Source organism: Sabethes cyaneus, chromosome 1, assembly GCF_943734655.1.
Source record: "Sabethes cyaneus chromosome 1, idSabCyanKW18_F2, whole genome shotgun sequence".
Lineage (NCBI taxonomy): Eukaryota > Metazoa > Arthropoda > Insecta > Diptera > Culicidae > Sabethes > Sabethes cyaneus.
The window spans coordinates 98,361,893-98,373,906 of NC_071353.1; the positions used below are offsets into that span (position 1 = coordinate 98,361,893).

General features: G+C 36.9%; 1 protein-coding gene across 1 annotated transcript; it reads right to left on the minus strand.

Annotated features, from left to right (window-relative positions):
- Positions 1 to 6,807: 6,807 nt before the first annotated feature.
- Positions 6,808 to 7,791, minus strand: LOC128745997 (uncharacterized). Its single transcript, XM_053843052.1, has one exon. The coding sequence runs from the start codon at positions 7,789 to 7,791 to the stop codon at positions 6,808 to 6,810; it is 984 nt and encodes a 327-aa protein (XP_053699027.1).
- Between the last annotated feature and the right edge of the window lie 4,223 nt (positions 7,792 to 12,014).

The window sequence follows — 12,014 nt, forward strand, 5'->3', positions numbered from 1 at the left end:
CACACGTATTGCATGAAAAATTAGGCAATGTTATTATTTCGAGTTGGGAACCAGGATTTCGACGTACGTTTTTTTATATATGGGAGCTATCAGTATGTTACCCCGTTGGTTACAAATCAATGTATCGAAAACCAAATAAATGGTTGAAAGAGGCTCCAGAGAAAACAACGTCACCTCCCATGGACAGTGACTACCCAAGTAACCAGTGAGCACTTAAAGAAGCAGAAATCTAGCTTTTTATTAGCCTATGGTGCACACCATATCGTGCAGCATAGTTCAATATGCCTATAAAAAGCTGCTAGAAAGCCGGTTTTGGCGAAATATCCGGCTACATTAGTGCTTGGAGATTTACAAATGTCATAAAACGTAACGCCTGTTGCGTAACGGTAAAACGTCAAACATAAAAAAATGCGAAAAATATATTGTACATCCTTTTTTTATCTCCCTTCTCTGTTATGCTTATATGGCGTACCTTTGTTGACGTTTCAAGATTGCTTTTTTGTTATTTTCTTTTTCGGTTAGAATTGAACCGCCAGCCAATCTGTCGATTACGTGGCTTGGAGTGGAGGAATAGGGCAACGCCTTTACCAGTTGATCTGTAAACGGTAGTTGCGAGTCAGCTGCCAATAGCTCTACTTAAATTACCGACATTCTTAACTCGGATGTTTGATTTACTTATCAAGGCGGAATAGAGGAAAAGATTTTGTTTTTCACATTTCTTCCATAAGTTGCGCTTTGGGAGAATTACCTACCTTTTAAATATTTTCTTTTTATGTGATGGCATACATGTATAGTAATATTTCTTGCATATTATCCGTATGCATATGGCCTATAGATTCGTATTGATGTTTATTCAATCGGCGGTGCAGGATTTTGCGTAAGATAAAAAGAGAGAGAAGTATGTTTTTTATTATCACACGTACGTTCGCAAGGAGATTTCCTGCAAGTGTTAGCAGTGTTCAAAATCTCTTTTGATGCCGGTAACGGCAATAAAGCTTGCTTAGAGCATCTAATCAGCTTTTCATAGTGCTTCAAATAAATTTCAATTCAGCATTGAGAATGCCATTTTAAAGCTGCTATGCTTTGACAATGCTGAATTATATCTGGCAGCATGTAACTTGCAAATATAGAGCAGCTTTCAAGCTTAACTCAGTGCTTAGCGGTTGGGTAGAATGCCCTCAAAACTTTGATAGAGAATAAAATATCGCCCTTAAAGCTAATTTGTTTCATAAAAAAGATTTTTAGTATCGTCAGCTATTTTGAAATTATTCACGACACATCCACAGTAAATCCACGGCAAAACCTATTTAAACATACGAATTGCGATGCTGGGGTATTCGTTGTTTTATTGTGAAAATTGAAAACTATTTCAAATCATGCTGGGCTGAGTGCATATCGGTAATTAATTCCATACGATCGAAAACCAGTAAAATGGCTATATATAGCATAGATACCAAGTAATAAAAAAGTTTCACACGAAAAACTTTACTCGAGCGACATCAATCCCCAAAATGTCTAATAATTTACTCCAATTAGAGTATGCGCTTACTACTTGAAATCTGTTTGTTTTATTGCATAGTGTAAATTACTAAATCGGCCAGGGCGGAACACTTGAGGTATCAAAGAGAAATTCTCGAAATTGTAAACGCAATCGATGCTTCGTGATCATTCATCATGCTTTTCACAGTTTGCATCCGAGTGCAGTCTCCCTGGCATGGCTACGTTTATTTCGCAGCTGCTGGCCAATACGCCTATTCCTCCGCTTATCATTATTATCGGCATCTTCGAAGCCAAAGTCTCCAACCAATCTATCCATTTAAGCTTGCGGGTAATACGTTCAAAGCAATATGTATTTAATTTGGCGTTATTGTGCCGTAGCGTATTGCATTCACGATTTCGACTATAAATATTCAGAGGTGGAAAGTGTGAGTAAAATGTGGAACAAGCAATCAGAGTACATTTAGGCGATTCGAAGTTATGGTAATTAAATCGAATTATATTACTGCCGATGTGTTTTATCATCCATCAAAAATCGACGATTTCTAGATGAATAGACACGTGCAATATGATCATGCCTCAGATGTATGTAGGACACACTAAAAGCTGTAATCAATGCACTTAACAAAAAGAATAGGTTTGGCGAACGGTGAAAATTAGCATGTCCACACAATAAACCCAATATTCTATTTATTTGACCATCTAATGAGTAACAGTGGTCAAATATAACCTATAAATGAATTAAGTGAGATTTTTTGCTGGAATAGCATGTTCACGTGATGCTAATCACATGTGCTTAATGCTGGTTTAACAGCGTATAGTCACTGATAACCAAATAAATAAATATAGTTTAAAATATACCATTATGTTCCTCAGGTGTAAGCTCAGAGTTCCCGTTAACTGCAATAAGCAACCAAGTCCTATGACACACAGCTTCACAGTGCTTCAACGTTTCGCGATGATCATTACACAAATAACCAGCCGGGAGATCAAAGAATGTGATTTCTCTCTAGAATCTGACCACATATGATATTATCTCAAAATAGAAAATAGCAATGATTCTCCCTACACAGTTGGTTCATATTGGTCAAAATCAAATCAACGCTGACTTATGATTCAAGCCGATAAGAACGTCTTCAACCTTATGAACTAAAAATATTGCAAGACATATTTGGGTATGGGTAATTTTCCCAAAAGAGTGATATTTTTATCTTATATTTTTATTTCCAGGATCTTGTGTTTAGTTTTTCCATATAAATCATACGTGGATGGTCTATAGATTAAAAATACGCAACCGTTGAATTCGATAAGTATGTAAATGTAAAAATACTTACTTTTTTATTCGTTTTTATACAGCATAGGAGAAGTGTAGAAAAATGCCATTACATGGATTTTACAAATCCAGGTACGTACCTTTAGACCATGCATTCTGGTTTTGAGAATATATGCCAATGGAAGTGCTGAGATGTGAAAAACTGTAATATTTTTCATCGAAACCCTCTATAGCTTCCTTCAGACAATAAATAAACTACAACTACCTAGGAACTTTTACGCCTTAAAAGTCCTCAAAACATAGTTTCTAAATTGGTTTGCAAACAAAAATATTAGAGTAAAAGAACTGATTTTTTAAAACCCACCATGGCATATCTAGAAAAATCGTTATAGCGATATACAGATGAGATACAATTTTGGTTTCTTCAGCAAAGTTTCTGCAAAATAAATGCATAAGAATATAAATTTAGAAATAATTAACGAGTAAAGGTGAACTACCTTAGCCAGTAACTATACCAAAAGATAGGTCTCATTTTAGTTATAAACAAAATCTTCTGAATACATGAGATCTGTAGAGCAAATAGTTCTCGAATGATGGTTTTTTGTCTTGAATTTTTTGGGTTTTCGATCATAGAGCGCTTATAAAAAGCGCTCTGCAGACAGAGCGACAAACAACAAACGAGATACTTAACCGCTTTGCAACTTCGTGTACATGAATAGAGAAATGTGCACGAGTTGGCTATATGCAGACGTCGTCTGTAGAGTACTTGAAGACGATAATAGTAAGAACCAGTTAACCCTTTAACGGCAATAGCCTTTAGTTTTAGAGCCTCAGAGCCACATGCGAAATTCATTTTGAATGTACAACATAAAAAAGGATTCAGTACAGATTTCTTGATATTTTGACATCAATATTGACGGATTTCGCACTAACTCGTCTTTGAAGTCGGCAGCGCCCTCTCAAAATTCATTGAAACTTTATTTGTGTAAAAAGTTCATGTAAATAAGCAACTTTGCACGCTTAGTTTTTCAGAAATCGGTCCAGACTAACTTTTGGAAAAGGTTCAATTTCTTCTCTTTTTTAAATAAAAAATATAACTCGAAAATTGTAGGACCTATAAAATGATCTATGAGTAACTTTTAGAAAATATGCTGAATTTTCATAAAAAGAAACTAAAAAACCAAACTAAATTTTTCTACACTGAAAACAAAATTAAAATTTAAAAAAAAAACTCGGTTTGCCAATATAGCCCCTTAAGCCCGAGCCCACACAATTGTGTAGGTGAGACATAACTACCTTTAAAAATTTTTCCTTTCCTTTCTAAACGTCGTACTATTACATATATGGCACCAATCTCTTGTGTAAACATCGTAACTCGCAGAAAAAATAGAAAATAGCTGAAAAGAAGTTTTATTTTGTATTTGGATTAATTATTGTCTAGTCTTCAAAATCTTGTGAAAACAGCAAAAAGTTTTATCTGTCGTATTTTCTTATTGGATCCGTATTTCGAAATTGCTTAGATAAAAAATTATTGGTAATTAGTATTTCTAATTGATGTAATTAAAAATTTATGGTGAGGTATACTGTAGAGCATTCGTTCATGCTCCACACTACGGAACTTCCGTTTAGAGTACTACCGGAACCTAAAACTGGTCAGTTATAAATTGTAAAATAATAAAGAAGTGTGGCAAATGATGTATTCAACTACGGGATTTTCTAAGACAAATTCTTGGATCAACATTTGAATGTTTTTAAGCCAATCTGGACGTTCCGGTATATCTGTTGTATTAAGGTTAGTGAAAACTTAACTTGCAAAAAGTTAAGCGTATTTCCATAGCTACGTAGCGACCGTTTCGCTGCTTCAGAAGCTGAAGTCTAAGAGCCTCGAAGCGATGATCTCGCTCTAAACTAAACGGGGTCAACCCTATTCAATTCTGTAGACTTCTTTACACAAAATAATTTATATTTTGTTTTTTCAAAGCCTGGCTTGGTATAGTCCAAAAAAGGGTAAAAAATGTTAAAAATAGGGGAAAATGAGCAAAATGGGGCACTTCCCGATGACAAACGGGAAAGCGGTAGGCGCCATGCGATTTTCTGGAAAATTTTACATAAGATCACCTACATTTTATAAGCCTGCAGGCCATATCTCAATTGCATCCGTTTTTTCGGCTCGTTTTGCCCATAGTGCAATGGTATAAGATAAGGCCGAACCCACACAATTGTGTAGGTTGCTAAATTTAGAAAACATTTATTGCAATGTGTAGAATACACTGGTTTTGGTATCTCGAGCGATAAAATTTTTTATATTGATCCAAAAACCAAAAATATCATCACTAAAACCCTCCGTGCTTAGAGGGATAGGCCATCTCACAAATTACTCTAATTTTTTTGAATACATCAAGACATACAACTATAAAACCTACAAGTCTTCCATCCATTTAGGTGAAAAAGTTGTTCTAACAAAAATTTCTTCATGTCTATAGTGAAAGAGAGGTAATTTTATTTTCAGTAGGGTTTATTTCTAATTACTACGACAGTAAGTAAAGCCATTTTAATTTTCATCATTTGTTGGATGGATTTAATGAATACTCCAAAAGTTCATGTACTGATTTGACTAAAACACACTTACCATCCGATCTGTGAACTTTGAAATCACTGACAAGCGACTATTAAAGTGACTATATTATTGAAATTACGCAACTGACTTTATTTCTAAAATTCGTCGTACCGTTTTAAAATCCGTACATCAAAATTTTTCATCATCCGAACTAAAAATCACAACAATGTTTACGAAGCGAACGCGCATTTATTTGTGTAGGACGGCATGACAAATGTTATTCTACAAAATTTCTGCAGGTCAGGCAAGTTTTCCTAGCTGTAGAATAACGACAATGCATTGCGTGAGTTATTTTCATTTATGAATGACGGAAATTAAAACGATTAGTCGACATTGTCTTCTTCGTCACACGAAAAAACGTAGGAAATTTGGCTGGTAGGACTTCTTTTATGATAAAAAGCATTTAAATAGATCTCAGCTCACTTTGATTGATCGCGTATGATGCCCACAAACTAAAATAAGGGAATAACTACATACGTATATTTTTAAAAATTTGTGTTGGATAGGACGGGAATGGGCAATTACGACGAAGCAGCAACATACCCTATATAATTTCAACACGAAATCCAAAGTTTGTTGCTCCGAAGTAAGTATTTTGGTTGACGAATAAAATCTTGTACCTAAATAGGCTTTCGAAAACAGACACTGAGGAAGCCTGCAAGTCGTAGGCGAAATACGTATCTGTCATTGAATAAAATACACATAGTAGAATTAAATTGGATAAGTTTTCTTATTTTTTATTTTTAGGTTTCGTATTCTACTAAGACGCTCCAAAAACTTCAGACTAAATAGGCTTAATTTTTGTAATTTATGTTTATTTTTTGCCAAGTTAGTGACCATTTTGGGATATGATCGAAGACTACAGAATTCAAGACTGGACATTCTGTCAAATCTCTACAGACTGGGTTCGTACGCTCTCCACGGACCACGGTGGCAATTGTTGGTTTGTGTATGTGACATCATTCTAACATTACTACCACAGTGACATTATTGGAACACATTGTACTGTAACATCACACGCATCATTCCTTGAAACGATTGCGATCACACTAACACTTTTAAACAATAGTAACCCCCTTGAGATAAGAGATTGCTCCCGTGAGAAAAGAGATAGCGTCTTGAGTTCTGTAGTCTTCGGTATTACGCAAACCATATCAATATGAGCATCAAACTTTAACGTTTTATCAGCCACTGACATTATAAGCTTTCGCTGATCCGCAGCTTGCCATGGCAACCCAGTAGCTGGGTACCTGGGTTCTGGGTACCTCAGCGGAAGTGGTCCATACCCAAGTAACAATTCCAAGCTTTATTACGTTCGTATAGTGGTTTTCAAGACCAGTTTTATAAAACCCGTCTTTCTCTAGATCATATGTGAAGTGTATGTTCCTGTGTGTACCGTTCATGGCTGCTAGAATGGTTTCTAGCTCTCCTTTTTTGATGATGCTAAAATGTCGTCGACGTAGCGCCACCATCTTGTTGGGAGTACTTGGTCTTGTTCCAGCTTGTTTTCAAGGTTAGCCATGAATAGTTCGCACAGAAACGGTGATAAAGGATTGCCCATTGGTGCACCTTTTAGCTGTTTGTAATAACTGTCCCTGAATGTGAAGTAATTCTCCTCCATACACAAACGGGTTAGCTTCAAATATCCTCCCACCTTTTTTCTCCATGCGTTATCCTCATGCTGTTTCAATAGCCAGTCTTCCAAGAGGCTTATCGATTCTTTCACGGGGACGCTTGGGAATAAGGCCGTAACATCGAAAGAGACCATTATGTCGTCTTCTGCTAGTTCTCCCGATGTTTTTATGTACTGGGCGAATTCTCGGGTACTACTGACAGAACGGCTCGGGAATTTTATAGGCATTCTTTGGAACTCGGTTACCAACCACTTGGCAATCTTTTCCGTGGGTGATCCGTTTGCCGTGATTATTTCCCGCATTTCCGTTCCCGGTTTATGTATTTTGGGTTGTCCTTTTATTCTGGGTAATGTAGGGTTTGAAGTTCGTAATTTTCCGATATCGTCTCCTAGCGTAGGTTGGCATTCTTTAATTGTACGATTAACTCGCTTAACTATTTCGGGTAGTGGGTCCATTCTTTGTTGTCTATATGGGCCGTTGTTGATTTTTTCTAACATCTGGTGATCGTAGTCCTCCTTGTTCATTATAACCACTTTGTTACCTTTGTCTGCCTTCACGTAGTATACTGGTTTTTCTTTCAGTTCCTTGACGATGCGGACTTCAGGGTTCCTCTTCTTTTGATGATGATTCTCCTTGATGACCTCGGCGACTGTTGTTCTGGCGTGGTTTATTTGGGAGGGTTGGAGATCACAGATGCTAACTGCTGTTTCCATGTCGATGATAGTGTGCTCGATGTTTGGTGTCGTTGTTACTGCGTAGTTTAGTCCCATGTTTAGTGTGTTGATCTGTTCGTCGGTGAATTGTTGTGATGACCTGTTGACTACAAAGTTGTCTAGTAGGTGGACCTTGGGCTTTTCTTGTCGAGTGTTGTTTTTGCGTTGGAGTAGTTGTTTAAATTTTCTCTCGCCTATCTTCCTCTTTCTCTCTGATTCACATTTCGCGGCGATTAGTACTTTTGTTAGGAATAGTGGGAAGCTTTGGGGGTATTTTTCCGCCAGTTTTTGATGGAGGTGATAACATTCCAAAGTTTTAATGTTCAATTTTCTGTAGAAGTTCTCCTGCTCTCCTTCATCCACTGCGACTCGCTACGTTTAATAATGTGTGAAGGGATTGATTTGCTGACTTTAATTCTATGACTAATTGGGGTTAGGTGATGTTTTAGACATTTCTTTAGAAAAGCGATATCCTTTGGTAAACTTGCTGTGGCTTTTTTGAGTTCGATGAATTTGTTTGGCTCGGACGACTTGGTTGCCATGATTGTCAAAAACTTCAGTCAATATTTTTGTGTTCATACTAAAAATTTGAATAAGCAAGTTCTTAACTATATAAAAACCAAATTGACGTATATTACGTTAATACGGCGGTAGTGCCTCAGACGCAGCCTCGAACGTCTTTCTGTAATTCGTTTTTGCAACACAAATAAGGCCATTGCAAATCATGTCACCCCCCCCTTGGAAATTGGCTTGAAAAATCGGGGGGTAAAAAAATAATTTGTAGGATATGAGTTAAATTTTTTTTATAAAATCAATTGTCTGTGGGCTCTACAGCCTGAAAAACTTGAAAAATGAGTATACGAGTTGAGTTAACGCTTCTAGCATGAAATAGAAATGGAAATTCAAACAGCGGAATTTCCGACAATCGGCCAAAAAAATTATCTTTCGTTTTTGTCTTTTTTTTTGTAGATTTTTGCTTGGAAATTAATATCGTATATATTAAAAGCAAGAATAGATATGGTTTTCACGTTTGAACTTAAAATAAAAATGCCTAAAATCCAGATTTTTTTTTCTCGATTAAAAAATTCACTTTGTTTTTTTTCGCCCCCCCCCTTCAATGGCCCAACACCGGAGGGACAAAAACTTTTTAAAATATTTGTAATGGCCTAATATCAATCACTTCTGGCATACATGTTCTAGACAGAAAAAGAAGGCTTTTATATTCGTAGACAAAAGATAATATTTTGACTTTTACACTGGTTAAGTTCTCCCAGTTCAAATTGAGTCTCAAGCTTGGCATGATTTTGATTTGAGCAACATAGATGACACACGACTGTTGCCAAATCAGAAATTCCACTGTGACAAATTGAGAAATGGAAAAATCATTTGGTACCTATCATTCCTTTGCTATGCTTTGGCGGTATTATTAGCAAATAGCGATGGATATATTTCTATCTGTAATTCGTTTTGAAATCTAAAACAATGTCATGGTATTAATAACATTATTTGATTTTATTTATTTTTTCATACCGACGCTTTTTGGCGATTTAGTTTTTATATTTTTCTGTTGCCTCAAACCAAAAAGATAGAAATTTTCTATTAGTTTAAAATTAAAAATTGAGTGGATATTTTCATATATTGTATTGTATATAGTCTTTCAAATGAATATGAGTTATAAAGGAATGTGCAAACCTCTCGACCACTCTCAACGCGAGATTCTTTCCGCACTCTCAACTGTTTTGGTTACAAATGTAAATCAACACTTTGAACAGTAATACCTATCCCGGGAACAATTTGTGTCCAAGAAGTCGAAAATACTTCACAGTGTGCTACAAAACGAGACGATCTTGTTTGCATAATATACCTTATAGACAATACACTTACCCGCTGAAAGCTAAACCGGGCGTTAAAAGGCAATGATAGCTTCCAGAACTGACCGAGTCCTTGGTCAAAATTGAAAGTAATTTAGACAAACTCCAGTCGCTCTACTCGCTCAGTAGGTAACTTGCCTGTGACTGAAACGTATCTACGTACGTATATTTCATCAATTTTCGCTATACATAATGAACTTGCAAATACCAATGCTAGTCATCTGTGTATCTATATTGAGTAGTACAGCTTGGGAATGTTCGAAACCAGGACGATTTCGAGATCCGGACGAAGAAGAAGCCAGCTGTGAATTGTATGTGACATGTATTCCCTATGCAAATGGTACATTCGGAATGAGAAACGATCAATGCAGTTCAGGGAATATGTTCAATCCCAAATATCAACGGTGCATAACTGGCGATTCATGCGAAAATCTGGAAGATTTCTACTCCATAGAATATGAGTGCAAGGAATGCGGAAAGTTTGTCAACGTAAAATCGCAAGATTGTCGCCAGTTTGTAAACTGTTTGAAGACCAAAGACCCTGGTGTGTTCATTCCTATCAAGCAAAATTGTCCAAAAAATCAAGTTTTCTCGGCAAAAACTTTATCGTGTGTAGATGAAAGTGATTATCAGTGTCCACCTGTAGTTTTAAAATCTCTATCGGATTTCGTTTGTTTAGATGTAGGAAAGTATCCTGACGAATCAGTTCCGAATTGCCGTGGCTACCGACTGTGCTCAAAACTACGGAATGGAACCATGATTTCGAAAAACTTTCTTTGTGAAAAAGAGACTATCTACTCAGAAATGGAACGGAAGTGTGTCACGTCGGATAGTTATGATTGTCCGGATGACGGAAACAACGAGTTTATATGCCCCGCAATTGGTCGTTATCCAGATAAATTGTCCAAAACGTGCGAAAGCTTCCACAATTGCGTTGAAAACTCTAAAGGAGAGTTAAAAGCAACAGTTTTAGCTTGTTCCGCTGGAACTATTTTTTCTGCAATAACATCCAAATGTGTTTCTCCATCGGAATACGTGTGCCCAACATCAATTGCAGAGTTAGAATTGTTCGAGCAACATACCATCAGTGAATTGAGTGTAGCTGAACGATTAGCGAAAGAAGAGGAAATAGCAGTTTGCGCAGAATCGGGACGTTTTGCTAACGAAAATGACCAATGCGAGACATACTATTTGTGTTCACGCGATCTGCAAGCCAATTGGTTTAAGGTAATCGTTCACTGCCCACCCGGGTCACTATTTTCTCCAGAACGGAAGCGGTGCGTCAGTATGAAAGATTATACCTGCTTAAAATCTACAACTCATTTAGTCCCAATCACCGAAACCGTACACGAGGATACTTTTGCAGAATGTGTTGGCGCTGGTCGTTTACCAAATCGCGAAGACGACACTTGTAGTACATATTTTTTATGCTCTTTGAACTCAGAAAATACACTAACGCGTGCTTTATTCTATTGTCCTGAGAGTACTGTATTTTCTAGTGAATTGAACAAATGTGTTCCGAATGACACATTCTCATGTGCGGGAGTCCTTCAAACAACTACCATTACTGATGTTTCTGATGAATCTGGAGATGGCGTTGATACAGCAGCTCCCAATCAAGTGGATCCGGCAGGTGACTCGAGTGTTTCATCACTAACCGACTCACTGGCTTTATATGATTATGTAGAAGCTGGAAGCGCAATTTCAACTCTAGCAACAAACTATGAATATCCTTGTACTGCAACCGGTCGCTTTGCAGATATAAACTCCGCTGACTGCCGTTCATATTTTCTTTGTACTGAAGACAAATCCGGTACAATCCTATCGGTACATCTTAACTGCCCATCCGGAATGGTATTCTCACGCAATGAAAGCAAGTGCGTTGTGTCGACTAAGTATTTATGCTAGATGGAAGCGATTTCCGGAACAAAATAGATTTGACTGATATGTGGGCACATGTATGTATACCAACACTTCGAGTTGCTTTGGCTGTCTTTCTTCGGCTGGCACGCTTCAAAATGTTGTAAATTATTGTTTAACCTGGCGAAATAAAATCATCCATGCAGCATGGAAACGGTGAAAGTTGTAGTTTTTTTTTTCTGTCGAAGGCACTTTTTTATGTTTAACAGCTGCTGAGCTTATGATTACTGATTTGGAAAATGATGTGCGAAGATAATGAGGGGAAACGAAATGCACCAATTGCACCACCCGAAAAAACAGGAGATCTTTTTTAAGACGCATTCAGTATGATGTATTTATGTAAGAAACCCTCATAGTGCGGTCAAATCAAACTTTCATTCATTACATCCACGCGAAATAATCGAAAATCGATTAGGATATTTTTCTTTCATCGGTTTATTTGTGTTATGAAAGAAATATTATAGGTGATGTGGTTTCTGCAAATAACTC

What these genes read in the sequence shown, in the direction of transcription:
- LOC128745997 (XM_053843052.1), bottom strand. Translation starts at nt 7,791, where the DNA reads ATGGGACTAAACTACGCAGTAACAACGACACCAAACATCGAGCACACT.